This window comes from Lynx canadensis, chromosome A1 (genome assembly GCF_007474595.2).
Source record: "Lynx canadensis isolate LIC74 chromosome A1, mLynCan4.pri.v2, whole genome shotgun sequence".
NCBI classification, from domain to species: Eukaryota; Metazoa; Chordata; class Mammalia; order Carnivora; family Felidae; genus Lynx; species Lynx canadensis.
Genome location: NC_044303.2, coordinates 19,149,429 through 19,168,017, shown reverse-complemented (window position 1 = coordinate 19,168,017; position 18,589 = coordinate 19,149,429). Strand labels below are relative to the sequence as shown.

Genomic DNA, 18,589 nt, shown 5'->3' with positions numbered 1-18,589 from the left:
TTTCAAAATGGCGTATTTTGCACCATTCATACAAAGTATGAAAAAAAAATATGGTAAAAATTTAGGTAAACCTTTAGATAGACTGATAATTTTTCAAAAAGAAATACACTATTAAACACATATTTAAATATTAAAAACTCCAAGTCAGATCTCACTATAATGTATTTCAAAAGCGAAATTTAAATTCATTCACTGTGGTTAAACTGCATTTCATATTGTTGAAATAAATGTCATTGAAACATCGAAATACAGATATATTTATTTATAAATATTAGGTACACAGTTTATAAAAGACTAAAAATCCTCTCTAGGACACAAAACTATTATAGAACAAAGATAGGTGCTATTGTACAAACGGAATGAGTGAACATAAGACTATGTGATTCTTAAGCACATTTATATTACACACAGTTTTAAAACTAACATATCTTTGAAGCTGTAGAATTGGTAGGCGATGTATTTAAGAATTAGTTCAGAGACTTACAAAACAATTTTATTGGTGATATTTATGTGTGGGGAGAAGAAACTGTTTATCGCATATAACTATCACGTTTCAAGGGACATGACTTAACAGGAAAGTTTTTATAAGAAACTATTAGTTATTTTAGAAATTCTACCTACATTAAAATAACATTATATATTCCCGCTCTAATTCCAACTATATCAAGTGAAATGATAAAATTTAAAATTGTAGCATTTTAGATAGTCAAGTTACAAAAGGAACTAAAGAAAGAAACTCAGATTCAAAGTTTCAAATACCCACTGAGTTTGACACCTTTTCTTTCTTAGTACAAAGTATCTGCTCTTAGACATGGGGTATTCAGTTAATTACCCTTCCTGGTGACCTCAGCTACAATAAAAAAGAAAGAAGCCAACAGAGACCACAGACTCACTAGCACTGATGGAAAGCGATAGTGAAGAGCCAAAGCACAACAGACCACAGCAGTCTGGGTAACAACAACTGGGTGGAAAAGCAAGCTAAATCTTCCATGTCTTCACATTTGAAGGGAGTCACTCTACACATTACAATTACTGACTTTTCGACTGATCTATAGAATCAAGGAAAGGCGATGAAAAGTCAGCATTCTGTTTAAAGGCTGGCATGTATATTATACATTTCAAGAACAAGCCTATGCAAATATATCAATTTTATCTAGAACACCTTTTCTGATGATGCAGCATTACTGTACTTATATTTAATGACTAAAAATTTATCTCTAACTTAAGACGATTAAAAGTGAACAAGTCAACATTATGATGAAACCTGTTTACAGCCAAGGAATATAGTAAACTACTTGACAAATTTACCATCTTAGAAACTCCCTCTGCTAAGATCGAAAAGGTAGGATTAGCTCTCTGCTGCCCAGAAGGCAATACCTGCTATAAGGTATTGAACATCAGTAAGAGAGCTTACTGCCATGAATACTTAGGTACTTGGCCCACTCCTAAGAGACACACAAAGCCACAACAAGCAAACAAAATACCCCAGGAACAATAAAAACCCCATTTCTCATCATCACTTTATTTCTCTTCTGCTGTTCCAGGCTCTGAGAACATCGGGCATAGTGCTGAATTGGGACGGCATACGAAAGCATCGGTTTCCCCTCCCAACTCTGTTAATTGTTCCAATGAAGACACACAAGGATAATGGTCTTTTAACATATCTGGCAATTTAGAAGTCTTCTCTTGAATACGTCGAGAACGTCTCACTGGTGTTAGAAACTTTAGCTCTTTAAATGTAGAATCTGTATTGTCAAACTGTATCTTCTTTTTTACACTAAAAAGACAAAAATTATTCCCAGAGTTAAAAAACATTAACCGTTTTACTTGTTCTTTATGCCATTTATCTTACTATAACTTGTATGTTACAACCGTGTGATTGGCTGTCTTACAGAAAAGGAGTTACCAAAGCTCCTTGTAGTTAGGAACTTACTCCTTTCTGTATTTGTTGTCACAGCACATATACAGCAGATTCTTGAATATCTGTACAATTGGCTATTTGCTCAATTCCAAAACCTACTATTATCAATAGCTTACAGCCATTAAAGTAAAATATCAAAGTTTTCTTTCACAAAATGGCAATACTTAGGGAAAAGCAAAGCAAATCCAGTATTTAAAGGGTGAAATGTCCCAATGATATTGATTTGCTTGAAACCTTTACCTATTAATAAATGATAGTTCTAATCAAAAGTGAAATATTTTTAGATACCATATTTATTATTCCTAAACATAAAAGCAAATCACAGCACAGTACATTTTGAAAGCTTACCTATGTAGGTATGGTGTAGTAGACACATTATATTTAATTAAGCAACTCCCCCTGGTTTCTGTACTGGGGGTTTTAACATCATTGGTTGAATTGTTTGTTTTGTCATCTTGCTCTTTTTCATCATCTTGAAATACCACATTTCTAGTTTTCTTTTCCATTTCTGGTTTTCCTGACTCTAGATTAACCCCTCTATCTTCAGTGCTGACTTCATGGATGTATTCCTTGGTTGCACAAGCCTCCTCAATATTTTCTCCTATAGAAATACATTTATAGATTAAGCTTTGGGCCAAATTGAAAGAGCAAAATCAGAAGGCATTAAAGTTATTCATAGTTGGTCAGATTTTCAAAATCAACAAAACAAACTGCCATCTCCTAACCATTTCGTTTCCTAAGCTAACACTGCTAAGAACTATTGACAGGGGTTGTAGATACAAATATAAGAATGAAACCATTCCTGTCCTTTAAGAAGTTGAAAATAATTATAAAATGAGAAAAATGCCATATAACTGAGGTAAGAATAAGGGGTCATAGGAACCCATGAAACGGAATAACTACCTTTGAGTGAGAGACAGCGAGATGGCTATGGAAAGCTTTCAAGTGACACTTAGGCTGGGGCTTGAGAAAAGAGTACTCGACAAGACCTAGGAAGACAATCTTGGTATGAAGCTTAAAAGAAAATGACCTATTAAGACAACATTAAAGGGCCAGTGTGCTTAGAATACACGGTAAGAAGCAAGGTGGGAATGTGGGGAAGAGGTGATGAGTTCAGATAGGTATGAAAGGCTGGACCGTAATGACCTTTACATGCTAGAAGTATGGTAAAAATAAATCTCTACTGGAGCGACAGAGATACAATAAGGTTTGATCACTAAAACAGATGGTTTAGAATGGCAAGGAATGAAAAGAAATGATCTGTGATGATAAGAAGACAAAGCTATGGTTGTCTTAAGCAAGGTGGCAGAGAGGTAGGCAGTGAGGAGGAAGGGCTCGATTTAAGAGTTATTTCTAAGTTAGGACTTAACAAATGGATGCATGTGTGTGTCTGAATGAGTGTGCAGGTATAGTGGGGGCATCTCTTCCAAAATTTCTTGCGTAGGCCTCTTTAACCACAGAGGATTTTCTTTTTTGGGAGGAAGAGATGATGGTATGGGGAAGCAATGAGGGACGACAATGAGTCCAAAATAAAACATGCTAGATGTGAAACACTGGAGACGTCCTGGTAAATCCATCAAGCCAAGAAGACCTCTAGATTTGACTAGTAGGAAATTATTAGAGATTTTTACTAAGAGGTGTTTCAGTTATATGATACATCTGAATCTAGAAAATGTTTACATTTCATAAACCTGACAGCTAATGAATCTCTTACTTCTATCTCCCATCCCTAGCAAAGAGAATTCTTGAACAGCTTCTCTAGAGCACAGAACAGATGACAGAATTTCACAAGTAAAATTTTAGAGATGCTCTAATCAAATTGCCTCACTTTTAACACAGGAAACTGAGGCCTAGAGAGGTAAGGTAACTTTCACAGACACTCAATGACAAATTTGAGTTTTGAACCAGATCTCCCAATTAAAAATTCTTTACACTACATAAAGCCACTGAATCTTGGAGGGAGGTATGCCAACGGATGTAAGAGGAGAGAAACAACTGACAAATTTAACAAGTTTAAAAAGATAAAAGAAAAATAATTCAATGAATTTTAATAAAATCACAATTCACTTGAAGAAAATAAAAAACTTACCATATTTAACTTTTTCTTGACTCTTCATTGTCAGAATATCTGCAATGGTATGTCGCATCTCTTCAATAGGCTTAATTGTTTTAGTGAGGGAAATAAAAGTTTTATATTCTCAGACATTAACGAGATTGTCCAAGTCAAAAATATTTTAAACAGTGATTACATTTCATACTTCAATTAATAAAACAAAGCAATGGTTCTTAGACCATGTCTCTTTTCTCAAAATACTTATTTTGGCCACTCAAATTTTTAAAAATGACTCTTTGCCATTTAAAAAAATTTTTTTTCGGTGGGGGGGCGCCTTGGTGGCTCAGTCGGTTAAGCGTCTGACTTCGGCCCAGATCATGGTCTCACAGTTCGTGGGTTCAGGCCTCATGTTGGGCTCTGTGCTGACAGCTCAGAGCCTGGAGCCTGCTTTGGATTCTGTGTCTCCCTGTCTCTCTCTCTCTGCCCCTCCTCAGCTCATGCTCGCACTCTGTCTCTGTCAAAAATAAACTTCAAAAATTAAAAAAAAAAAAAATTAAAAAAAAATTTTTTTTAATGTTTCTTTTTCAGAGAGAGAGACAGAGTGAGAGTGGGGGAGGTGCAGAGAGAGGGAGACACAGAATCTGAAACAGGCTCCAGGCTCTGAGCTGTCAGCACACAGCGTGACACGGGGCTCCAACTTACCAACCGCGAGATCATAACCTGAGCTGAAGTCGGACGCTTAACTGACTGAGCCACTGAGGCGCCCCAACTCTTTCCCAATTTAAAGGGTAGAATTATCAGATTAAAACTTTTCCCCACAATTTTTCTTAAAACTGCTTGTCTGGATATAAACAAAATTCATGGATAAGTAACAAGCTAACACTAATCTCTATTAAAGAGCTAATAATATACAGTCAATTTAATATGAGATTTACACCTTTTCTCCTATGTCCACGGTTATATATTTTTTTCACAGGCTATTAAATGCATCTCTGAAGAGCTCAAGGTTGATCAGCCTAACATTTCACTCATTCAAATTCAACAGTTCACTAAGTGTCCATTATATTCTAGAACATATAAGTACTTACCATGTTCCTTTGAACTGCCCTGACTGCTAATGCAACATATTCAAGACATTATACAAAAGGGAAGTTCTGGCTCATATTCTTAGTTCTAGCACATAGTCCTTAACTACTCACTCATCCTGCTTTCACTTTTCTTTTGCAAATTTTAATCCTTGTTTTCCACTTTCTGCTCCAGTGTCACATCTTTCCTTTACACACTGCTTTCTATGTGAACCTTTGGCCCCGGTTATGCATCCTAGCTAATCTGCCTTAAGCCACTTTAAGTTATGCCCCTTCTGGTTCAGCGCAGTAGGAACCTAACACTCCCTTCCAGGTGGGATTCTGTCAAATACAATTTCCCTTCAGCAAAGCGCTTTATACATAATAGCCATTGAGAGAATATCTGCTGAATATTTGATTTTTGATTCAGGTGAAAGGTCAAATAGTATCCGTTGGCTTTGCTGAGAATAAAGTGAGTAGACCTTTCTTAAAGAAAGACTGAAGAAAAAAATTTTTTAAAAACTCTCTTTATAAATAATCTCTAAAAATGCATGTTGAGAAACTTGGTCAAAAGGAAATGCATTTTAGAAATATTTGCCCATAAAATATAAGTCAAATAAAAATAAGTCAAATAAAAAAACTGGAGATACAACTTATTCTAGAGCCAGGGCCTTTGTAGCAATAGACCAGGAAGGAGCGAGAGGTATGGTATCAAATCACTATGGTGGTTACATGTCAGAGAAACTAGTTGACTGCCATTTTCTATGCGTGGGCAGGACCAAACACAGGGCATAAAAATATAAGTACATTAAGAAACGCTCTTAAAGCAATAGGGTTCTCTCACAAGCCACAGAACCCGCTAACATTTAGATGTTAATTCTACTTACTTTATATTCGTTAAATACATTTTAATATTAAAAATTCAATATCCCAGATGTCTTAACTAGGAAATGTGTAAAATGACATGTTGTAGTAAAATATTTCTCACAGCATTTTTCACGAAATTTACATTTCAGCTTATATTCATCTTCTAAGTCCGATTATCACTAGTTCACAAGCAAGTTTTAGAAGGTTAAGAAACAGCTTTTATAATATGCAATCATTGTGGCCTTTAAACATTCATTACTACTACATATATAACCACACTTTTATCAAGTTATGTTGTAATGTGCTCCAAAATAACTCTGAATCTTTTACACTGTAATAATAAAGATTATTAAGTTTTAATCTTACCTGAGCGCCCGCCAGAATGGCTTTCTCATAGATTGTGATAATGTTTTCAATAGGACTTGTGAGTGGTTCAATACGTGCAAGGCATATCCAATATTTAACAAGCTTTTTGGCATCCGGAATATTTTTAATCAGGTCATTCAGTATGACCAATATTTCTTCTTTTGGGCATCCCTAAAATAGCAAGAAGTGAAGTGAGTGATCTCATTTAGCCTTCAAACTATGAACAATTGGGGCGCCTGGGTGGCGCAGTCGGTTAAGCGTCCGACTTCAGCCAGGTCACGATCTCGCGGTCCGGGAGTTCGAGCCCCGCGTCGGGCTCTGGGCTGATGGCTCAGAGCCTGGAGCCTGTTTCCGATTCTGTGTCTCCCTCTCTCTCTGCCCCTCCCCCGTTCATGCTCTGTCTCTCTCTGTCCCCAAAGTAAATAAACGTTGAAAAAAAAAAAAAAAAAAAAACTATGAACAATTAAGTAAGCTTGATCTATAATCAAGATCCATGATAATGAGAGAAAAAAACTGATAGAAAATTATTCATAAGAATATTCACTGTTCTCTTCCTTACTCCAAACTTATTCTGAATGGCTAACAAGAAGCATATTAGTCATGAATACAAAGCAGGGAAAAAATGAAATATAAGTTGAGAAAAACATTAAGTCAAAAAAGACCAACACTCTACATGGTCTTGATCCTTTTCCTTATCCTTATCCTTTTACATATTGTGGGATTCCATTCAATATTTGAGTTGGAATTTTTGCATCTACGAAATGTTTATGGGGGAGAACAGCTTCTGGTTTTAAAAATTGTCTTTATCAGGTCTTGATATTAAGGCTAAAATGAATCTGTTACAGTATATGTACTTAAGGGCTATACACAGATAGTAGGGCAGAAAAACTCCACAGTTTCAATGACAAACCCCAGCTAAGCAGAATTAAGAATATAATCAGGGAAACTCCGAGTCTAATTTTCACGGGTCCTCAGAATCACAAAAAGTCTAAAGATGCTCATGAAGACCAGAGTAAGGTTTGAAATCATACTCATAGATTCAGTCTTGCTGTGGATCTTGGAAACTGTGGGTAACCAAAGCAAGATTAAAAAGTATTCAGGAAATAAAGGAAACATTCTAGAGTTATTATACTCTGTAGGATTTTGGTCCAAATAGTGAAACTCTACAATAAGTTCAAGACCATGATGATGTTGGTTTAGATTAATGGAATTTTGTTTGAAATATTTTAGCTAACTTGAATTTCATGTGAGATAATGACTAATTTATGTAGCTAGTCTTTGGTAAAATATGTAATGAGTGGAAAAAATAATATGAAAACATGCTGAAGGAATGGAAAAAACAGAAGTATCAGAGTGAATATCCACCCTCAGCCCATTTTATATTAACATCTTACAGAAACATAATATTTATAAGTAAAAAAAAAAAAATCCAGTAAAAACCTAATTATCCCTTTGATCTATTTATATGAACTCAATGAAAATGCAGTCCATTAAAGGCTAAAGATAAACAATCTCATAATTAACATTAAATCTACATAACACCACTAACACATTACATGGTCAAAGAGTGACAAGGTAATTTAGTGAGATAACATTTATAAGATAATTTACAAACTATAAACTACTATACGAATATAAGGACTGTACCTCACTAATCAGGTTTAGGCATTCAGAAAATGTCTTGTTCACTTTTTCAGTAAATAATCTTTGTTCATCTTCTTCTACCATGGTAGTCCAAAAGGACCCAACTGGGTTTTCGTGTTGCCCTTCAGGCTCAGGCTGGGTAACTCCTGAGCTAGGAGGCCTTTTCAGGACTTTCCTTTTGCCAGCTTTCCACTCACTCAGACGAGCTCTACAGTTAGAAGCAGGATACAAGCATTACCGTGATATTGATGATAGAATTCTCTCAGAGGAGAAGTTACAAAATAACTCAGGTCTTGAAGTAGCTCCATGCTAGTGGCACATACATAAGTTCACAAGTTCAAAGAAAGAGGAATATTGAACATATCAATGTTAATTATATGCTCAAAGACCCTAAGAACGCATTTTTAAATGGAGAGGTTATAAAATATTTCCCAATTGTATTAAGCATTATAACTTAGATTACATCAGACCTAATGAAAGACACTCAAGCACAAGAACTTAGGTCATGCTGTTCCACAACATAAATTTGCTTAAATTTGCACACGACAGAAGAGAATCTACACTTGCACACAAATTCTAATACATTCAAGGAGATGATAAGCCAAACCACAAGAGCTACTCTGCTGAAAATTAAGCTAATAAAATTACATTTACTTACTTTCTCTCTTCTGCTGTTTCTTTGGGCTGAGCTGATCTATCAATAGTTGCTTTTGCTATTGTATGTCTGCGAGGGTCAACGTTTTTCGACTTTTCTATCAGTTTGGTGTTTGAAGACGAAACAGGCCTGGCTACAATTTCAGACTTCACGCTTCTCGTTAGTGTCTTCTTTCTTTCTATATCCTGAGAACCGGTTTTGGCACTAGATGAAACTGTGTTTAATTGCACTAACTCTTTCTCGCGAGGTCCTTTCCGCATCGTAACATTGGCCGAGCTTCTACCGATGCCTGGTCTCACAGCGTCCTGAGCATTGTCGCGGTGACTTCTAATAGGAGGTCGCAGAAGCTGTCTGTTCTGAACTGTAGTGCTCACAAGTTTAGTGGTAGTCGTCACGTTAGAGGCTCTATCGCTTTTCGCTGTCACACTGCTGCTGTTTGTGCGCAGAGGCTCTGTAGCTTTAGGGACTGTAGTCGAAAGTTTCTTTATTGCTGCAGAACTCTCATCTCTGATTTGTAGAGGCTTTCTAAATGAATTAATCTTAGACTGAACAATTTGGCCACGGTAAGATCCAAGCACAAGCTTCTTGGACATGTTAGCATCTTGCTTTGGTTTTTCCGTCATTATTTGTTTCTTTTTGTTGTTGTTTTTAAGATGAAACACTTGGCTTAATGTCATGTGTTGACCTGGAGGGTCACCTTTAATTGGTACCAACTGCCCAGTTTGATTATTATCCTCAGAATTAGGTGTATCAATTGCTATAGTTGAATTGGTTAGTTCATTAGAAGGCCTTAAAGGAATACAATTTTTTTCCATTGTTATATTATTTTTGCTCCTGGGAGGTCTACTGACATTTTCTTTACCAGCCTAGAAGAGTGATTTATGACAAATTGGTATTTCAGAATTCATCTCTTTAAGAGTTTAGGAAAGGGAAAGGGGGAAAAGGGACAGTTTATGAGGGCTATGTCCATATCTTACCATTTTTGTTTTAAATTTCAGAACTTTTGTCTCTTCATGGACCTGGCCCTCAGAAGTCATCACTTTCTGGTCTCTACTACTTTAAAAAAAAAAAAAAAAAAAAAAAAAAGGAAAAAAAGTTTAACCACAGACCAAGTGAGTTTTGTCTTTGGCAGGAGGAATGGGAGGATATTAACAATCATCTGACTTTGTAATTTTAAATTAAGGCAAGAACTGAGCTGAGATTTATTTATGAAGCAAAACTCTTCTTTCTTTATTATAGGGTGACTTAATAGTATAAACAAGATGGCTGGAGAATTTAGATATTTTCTTAAAAGTCTTAACACCCTCTCCATACAGAATAGGTAAACACATTTGATAACCTCATTCCAAACCATTCTTCTTAGTCACTCAAACAAATCCTCAAAACCTTTATTAAGCAACACTTCCTTTGGTTAGTTTTCAGTACTTAGTAACAGATTTACATTGAAAAAAAAAATTAAAAATAGCCCCTCTTCAAATAAATGGTGCTGGGAAAACTGGACAGCCACATGCAAAAGAATGAAACTAGACCACTTTCTTACACCATACACAAAGATGAACTCAAAATGCATTAAAGACCTAAACGTGAGACCTGAAACCATAAAGCTCCTAAAAGGAAACAGAGGTAGGAAAGTCCTGGACACTGGCCTTAGCCATATTTTGTGGGATGTATTGTGTCCCCTCAGGCAAGGGAAACAAAAGTAAAAATAATGGAAAGTTCATCAAACTAAAAGCCTCTGCACAGTATCAAACCATCAACAAAACAAAAAGGCAATCTACTAAGTGAGAGAAGTTATTTACATGGGATATATCTGATAAATCAGGGGTTAATTTCCAAAATTTATAAAGAACTCCTACAGCTCAACATGAAGAAAACTCAATTTAAAAATGCACAGAGGACCCAAGCAGACATTTTTCCAAAAACATTCAGATGGTCAACAAACCCATGAAAAGGTGCTCAACATCACTCGTCATCAGGGAAATGCAAATCAAAACCACAATGAGATATTACTTCACACCTGTCAGAATGGCTACTAACAAAAAGACAAAAGATAACAAGTGTTGGAAAGGATGTGGAAAAAAGGGAGACCCTGTGCAATGAAAATATAAATTGGTGCAGCCAATGGAAAACAGCATGAAGTTTCCTCAAAAAATTCATAAATAGAAATACCAGATGATCCAGTAATTCTACTTCTGGGTATTTACCTGAAGAGTATATGAAAACACTAGTTCAAAAAGATACATGCACCCCCAGGGTTTACTGCAGCATTATTCACAATATCCCTGATACAGAAGCAACCTAAGTGTCCATCAATAAATGAATGGACAAGGAAGATGTGGCATATATATACACTGGAATATTACTCAGCCATAAAAAAGAAAATCTTGGGGTACCTGGGTGGCTCCGTCAGTTAAGCATCCAAGTTCGGCTCAGGTCATAATCTCGCAGTTTGTGAGTTTGAGCCCCACGTCGGGCTCTGTGCTGACAGTTCAGGGACTGGAGCCTGCTTCAGATTCTGTGTCTCCCTCTCTTTCTCTCTCTCTCTGCCCCCCCCCCCCACTCTCTGTCTCTCTCTCTCAAAAATAAATAAATATTTAAAAAGAAAAGAAAAGAAAATCTTGCCATTTGTGACACAATGGATAGACCTTGAGGGTATTCTGCCAAGTGAAATAAGGCAGTTGGAGAAAGACAAATACCATACGATTTCACTTATATGTGGAATCTACAAATACAAAACAAAAACAAACAACAAACAAAAAATAGAAACAGACTCAAATACAGACTGCCTAAGAGGAGGGTGGTGGGAGATGGATGAAAATAGGCAAAGGGTAAATAAGTATATATATATATATATATATATATATATATATATATATATATATGGGAAAATAGGTATAAAGTAAATAAGTCACTGGAATGAAAAGTATAGTATAGGAAATATAGTCAATAATATTATAGTAACTTTTTATGGTGACAGAAAGTAACTACACTTTCCACGGTAAGCATTTAATGTATTCAACTGTCAAATCACTATGATGTATACCTAAAACTAATATGTCAATTATACTTTGATTAAAAAGAAGAAAAAGGGAAAGAAAAAAAATAGCCCTCCCAAAAGAAATCCAAAATTTTCCATACACACACAGCCCAATTCATTATAAATATGGACTTCAGTTTCTAGATGGCAATGCATTTAGAATATGTATCTAAAACAAATGCTTCCTCAAGAATTTAACCTACACTCCTTTTAACAGATACAGACTGTTTAGTACAGGCCATGAGATTCTCTTAGCAAGTCATTATAACAATTTGCATTCCATAAAGAAAAGACAAAAGAGGATCAATTAGACATCCCATTGATTCTAAGTTCAGAGATGCTAAAATGTAAAAAAAGGGTACATTTTAGAATCAACAAAGCTTGTTATCCCTGTAGTTGATAATTTGGGTTATGATGCCTCTCGCATCTTTTTGCTTAGTCTGCTCGGACAAGGGGCAGAACTTTGACATAGCTTGTACTACACATTTTTAAAAAATTTATTATTGGGGCGCCTGGGTGGCTCAGTCGGTTAAGCAGCCGACTTCAGCTCAGGTCACGATCTCGCGGTCCGTGAGTTCGAGCCCCGCGTCGGGCTCTGGGCTGATGGCTCAGAGCCTGGAGCCTGCTTCTGATTCTGTGTCTCCCTCTCTCTCTGCCCCTCCCCCATTCATGCTCTGTCTCTCTCTGTCTCAAAAATAAATAAAACGTTTAAAAAAAAATAAAAAAAATAAAAATTTATTATTTAATTTACATCCAAGTTAGTTCGCATATGGTACAACAATGATTTCAGGAGTAGATTCCTTAATGCCCCTTACCCATTTAGACCATCCCCCCCCCCAAGGCCCCTCCAGCAACCCTCTGTTTGTTCTCTATATTTAAGTCTTTTATGTTTTGTCTCCCTCCCTGTTTTTATATTATTTTTACTTCCCTTCCCTTATGTTCATCTGTTTTGTATCTTAAATTCCTCATATGAGTGAAGTCATGTATTTGTCTTTCTCTGACTAATTTCATTTAGCATAACACCCTCCAGTTCCATCCATCCCTCCAGTAGTTGCAAATGCCAAGATTTCATTCTTTTTGATGTCGAGTAATACTCCATTTGTACTACACATTTTGAATGATGGCAGAGTCAAGATGCATCAGTGAACAGAGCAATGTCTCCCCAGTTTAAGCCCTGCATTCACTGCCTGATGGTAAATACTCCTCTTGTTATTCACTGGCCTGTAGTCCGGTGCGGGGTGGGAGATGATGCTCACAGTCAGTCTGTCAGGTGCTCCCAATGTGGTACCTTAACTAATCAGACCCCCAATTACTTCTGGGCTTACGGTATACTGTGATGTTATCTCATGGAGAACATCAGAAGCAATCTTAACAAGAAATAGCCCTTCTTTCCTCCACCAAAGACTGCCAGCCTATGTGCCTCTGTACCCATATATTCTGCCTTCCTTGGCAGATAAACTGACACCATGCTGACCCATGGGCAAACTCTCCATTTGTGCTCTCTCGCTTGAGCACTGAGGATCTTTGTTCTTATTATTTATTCATTCTTCTGCATCATTAATTACCCCTCTGCTACATCATTCCCATCCGCATATAAACACTATATATTATATCTCATCTTAAAAGCCTTAAACCCCACATTCCCTTTCAGCTTTATAGCAAAACTCCTCAAAAGTATGTATCTAAACACACTGTCCCCATGTTGTCGTATTACATTCTCTCCCCAGCCCATATCCATTGGGAATGTGCCCTCACCACTCTCCTGGAGGCTCCTAGTGTCATCTCCTTCTGTCTTTCTACAACTCAGGGATCAATTCTGCTTTCACCTTACTGCACCTTTCAACAGCACCTGACAGGTAGTCATTCTTTCTTTCAACACTCTCTTCACTCTGCTGCCGGATCACCAACTCCTCCTTTTCCTCCTACCTCGGTGGTCCGCTTCTTTCAAGTCTGTCTCTCTTCTTCCTGACCTCGCTGGGGCTCAAAGCTGCATTCAAATTTTAAACTTTTCTTTTGCCTTTTTATTTTAGTTTTATACTTCTCAGGGACTCCTTTTTTTCTGTCTGTGCTAACAGAATCCTAGCGCTTGGTCTTGAAATTGCTGGCCTTTTTAACTGCTAGCTAAAAAAAACCACAACACATCAGGATAAGGAGAATCCACCTTATTCACCCGTCCAGTATGGAGTTATATGAAAATACATCTGAATATATATAAAATATATATATAATGCTATTCTACCTTGTGATGATACAACTGTCCTCACAAGCATTATCTAAACATAGGAATCTTAAAGTACCCACACTAGAGATTGTAAAATAGAATGATTTAATTTTGAAAAGCTGCAACTCTGATTGGCTATTTAACAATTTGTTGCTCAAGTAATAATATTTAAATTGACATCTGTTTTCTGAAAGGAATAAATATAGTACTTGTGAGATTTCTTGTAAAGCCAGAAGAATTTCAGAATTTTCTTTTCTTCCCATTGTGTATGAGTATTATAAACCCCACGACCCAGTTAGATTCCTTATTTAAGTTAGTAGTTGAGAGTCATGCTCTGTCTTACTTGAGTTGATATTCTCTTTGCTTACTCTCTAGTAATCTTATTCCCCCTCAAGGTTTTAAATAAATATCACCTACCAACTGGCAATTCCCATGTTTATATCTCTGATCCCAATCTCAAGCCAGCCCTTCAGATGTGCAACCCTTTGGCTTTTCCACTTGGATGTCTTGTTGGTGCCTCCGATTTAGCATGGCCAAAACAGACCTCCTGATTACCCCATTCCTCCCTTAGTCTTCCCCATCTCGATATATGGTATCACTAGCCACTCAGTTATTCAAATAAAAAATCTAGGATCATCTTTTTGTCTTAAATGAAGAAACGAGGAATTTGTGAAAGAAAATGTATAACCATTTACATGTAAATGTAAAACATTTAAAGTAAAGTAACACTAATGTAAAATTAAAAAGATTATTAAAAATTTGGAATTAATGCCAAACTTACATCAACTTGCAAAATTATAAATAGTTCAAAGAATATCCGTATACTGTTTTCCCAGATTTGTTTAGTGACAACCTTTTATGCCATATGTATTATAATTTGCACTGTTTCTGAACATGTGTATGTGTGGAATATATACAATGTTTTCTAACTGAACCTTTCAAGTTAATATATATACACGATTGCTCTTTACCCCTAAATGCTTCAATGTTCATTTCCTACAAGTGGTGATTTTTCTCTTACATAACTGTAACACGGTTATCAAGTTAATAAATTCAACTTGATACACCCCTTAATCTACTATTTATATTCTAGCTGAAAACTGACATAATAATGTCCTTTATAACATTTCCCCTTTCACAATAGGGTACAAGGGTCAGGTATTGGATTGAATGGTATCTCTTAATCTGGAACATTCAGAGTCATCTTAAACTCCTTTCTTTCTTTCACATCTCATACCCTTCCATCACCAAGTCCTGTCATCTCTACCTCCTAAATATAAACACAATCGGACCACTCAACCATGAGGAAGGGTATGAAGCATTCACAGAGACAAAATATATCAATAACTGTTGGAAGAAACTAGAGAAATCAGGAGAATAGAATAACTCATGAACCAATCCTCTGTGTGGAAAGCCACTGAGAGATCATGAAATAATAGCCATCACTTATTGCACTCTCGCTATATACCAGGCATAGTACAGTGCATTTACTAGCTCAATTAATCCCCAAGAAACACATATTACTATCCCATTTTAATAAAGTAAACAGACTCAAAGAGGCCAGGTAACTCTCCAGAGGTTACAAAGTTGTAGTGGCAGACTTACAGATTCCAGTCCTAATCACTCTAAAGCCAATGCTCTTAGATTGCACAGAAAGAGCCTAAAGGATGTTACTGGCAGTTCTCTCTGGAGGGGACCTTTTGATTTTCTGCTTTATATACTTTCACGGGTTTTTGTTTTAGCCACAACCATGTACTATTTTTAAAATTTTAACAAAATAACACCAAGATATTTCTATGGAGAACTGAGAATATAATGAATGCTCTTCAAATATTTGGGGGGAATGCTCTCTCTCTGACACATACACAGTAAAAACTTTGCTAAATTAAGAAAGACCGACCTTTGTAGCACTGTATAAACCACCGTCAGTATTTTGATATATACAAACACTTTGCTTTAAAATTGTTTCATCATAGAGTGTGAATTAATTTACACGGGAAGCGATGACCTAATGCTGTGCTATCCAAGAAGGTATGGCTACTGAGCACTTGAAAAGTGGCTAGTCCAAACTGACTTGTGAAAGTGTAAAATACACACCAGATTTTGAAAACTCACTACCAAAAAGGAATGCAAAATATCTTAATAACTTTTAAGAATTACATGTTGGGGGGCGCCTGGGTGGCGCAGTCGGTTAAGTGTCCGACTTCAGCCAGGTCACGATCTCGCGGTCCGTGAGTTCAAGCCCCGCGTCAGGCTCTGGGCTGATGGCTCAGAGCCTGGAGCCTGTTTCCGATTCTGTGTCTCCCTCTCTCTCTGCCCCTCCCCCGTTCATGCTCTGTCTCTCTCTGTCCCAAAAATAAATAAACGTTGAAAAAAAAAAAAATTAAGAATTACATGTTGGAATTATAACATGGGATATATTGGATTAAATGTTATTAGAATTCACCTTTAAAAAATGTGGCTACTAAAAAATTTTAAATTACAGTACAATTGTGGCTCCCATTACATATTTATTGGACAGCTCTAATTTTAGACCTGAAATCAGAAAATTTGACCTCACCTGGATATGTGATTTTCCTCCTTGTATGCAAAAAACGTTTTTCTTTTTAACATATGTTCCTTGAGTTTCTGTCTTCTTTGTTCTAAATAACAAAAAGGCGACAAGTCAACATTGGTTACAACGATAACATCAAATATTCACTAAATGCAGATCTTCAAAAAATGTTCTACTAGAGATCACATCTTGTATACAACAGAAAATTTCTCAATTCAGAAATAATCCCATTTCTAAGAAATTGTTACCGTAAATGGTGCCCACAACTACTGCACAAGAATCACCTTTTCCTCTGTCTTTAAGTGAAAAATCTGGAGAAAATTATTTTCAATACACGGTTACTGAAAGCCAAGCTTTAAGAAACTAAATAGCAGATAAGAGACACCAGACTCTAAGCTCTAATTTACCAGTACTGGGTTGGGTGAGAGTTTTTTTCCTTTACTTTCCCATGTGGAGGACAAAGAATTAACATTATTTCTGAAGACCCAGCCAACCCTGGATTTACACAAAGTTGATTGATTGTCTTTAATTTGAAGCATCAGATGAGGTAGCCCCACCTCTCCAAATACTCGCGCTCAGGAAGAGGGAGAGGCCTGCGCAAGCGCAGTGGGTTCTCGGTCCGGGCGCGGCCCCGCCCCCGCCGGTCCCGCGTCTCGAACGCAGGGGCCGGCTGGAGTGTCACGCACGCTCCCTCACTAAACGGACGTCTTCACTGCAGGCCCATCCTCGCCGCCAGTGGGTCACGCCCAGCCAGTAACGACCGCACGGGAGGCGCTTAGCCCGCACAGTGACACCACGGACCGGGAACCGCTCTGGTTTGTCCATTTCGAAAATGCCGAGGATGCGGCTGCGAGAGGCCGAGCGATCTGTCCAGGCTTCTCACACAACTGGTCAGGACTGAAGCCGGGGGACCCGAGGCCTCGGCCGCTGAGTCCGAACCACCCCCTCCCCCACGGTCGTCCGCGTCCCCACCCTCTCGGACAAACCCGGGCTCCTGCGGGTCGCGCCGCTCCCGCCACCGCGGCCCTCACCTCTGAACTCGGGCTGGGCCCTCTGGCTCGGGGGCAGTTGTAGCTCCCGGGGCACTGCTGGGGTGCTCATGGCTGCTGCGGGCAGAGGACGCGTCTCAGCCCTAACAGTCCCGCACTGCTCAAGCCAAGGCAGCGGCAAACTGAGCACGCCGCCTGCCCCGCTGCAGGAGGCGCGGCGTGAATTAAATGAACCAATGGGCGCAGGGGGCGGAGCCTGGGCCGCGGTTGCTGGGGCGGGTCTTGCCTCAGCTGGGTTCAGTTAGAGCTGCCCAGCTGAGTCCCCGGGCTGACAAACCTGATCAGCTGTTTCCGTGTTTGACTTGCGACCGGGGGGGGGGGGGGTGGGCCTGCAAAGTCCTTGCTGTGTGGCAGATGGGACTTGTCTTTGGACGCCCATAGTGCATGGAGGAAGGCAGACTAGAAAATTGTCTATAGGCTGCGCTTATTAAACCAGGGCGTGTTTGCTGAGGAGGCTGTAAGCACCTACTGCTGTACAAAAGCATGTGTATTTCCCTTTCCCAAACATTACTTCGTTGCCATAGGACGACTGGGAAGTGGGATTGTAGGACCGCTGACAACATGGACTCCTCTTGACAGTCCATCCTGTTTATACTCCTGCAATGACTTCCCTCCGGATCCGTGTTCCAGGACCCCTGAAGGTTCATGTATGCCCTGACTACAATGCAGGATGGCTCGTTCTGATCGTCACGAAAGTGGCGCACAGGAGACACTTTAGCTAAGTAGTAGAGCTGACAGGCCCACAGAAGGTGCCACTCTACGTAGCTGTTCCAGCCGGGTTTTAAGCATGGAGACAGAGACTGGAGGATACAATTTTTGTATCCCTGGCGCGGGTCTGAGAGGCTCCCAAGCTGGCTCTCAACTGCCAGTTCTTGCCGTCTTTCTCTGCTTTTTTTTCTGAAAGCATCATATGGTAGCATCTTGCTAATGAAGTTTGGGATGTTATATTCTGCTGCTGCTTTTTCTTGATGAAATGTTAAGTGTAACATTGTGTAACTTTGCCTGCACTTGAGGCCAGTTCTGGAAGAACTAACAGCCAAACAGCACGCATCACCATCCCTCAGACATTACTGCTGTTTGTATATTACTGTTAATATTGTCAGTTATGTACTAAAGTTTCATGGGACAGGCTGGGTAGCCAGGGATTAAGTGACAGCG

The 18,589-nt window shown here is 38.3% G+C and overlaps 1 protein-coding gene across 1 annotated transcript; it reads right to left on the bottom strand.

Moving 5' to 3' along the window:
• Positions 1–230: 230 nt before the first annotated feature.
• Positions 231–17,557, bottom strand: CKAP2 (cytoskeleton associated protein 2). Its single transcript, XM_030309693.1, has 9 exons — positions 17,414–17,557; positions 16,389–16,470; positions 9,548–9,626; positions 8,574–9,436; positions 7,919–8,123; positions 6,272–6,442; positions 4,011–4,080; positions 2,270–2,522; positions 231–1,777 (listed from the first exon to the last, which is right to left on the bottom strand). The coding sequence occupies exons 1-9, from the start codon at positions 17,481–17,483 to the stop codon at positions 1,522–1,524; spliced, it is 2,049 nt and encodes a 682-aa protein (XP_030165553.1). The 5' UTR covers positions 17,484–17,557; the 3' UTR covers positions 231–1,521.
• Positions 17,558–18,589: the final 1,032 nt, after the last annotated feature.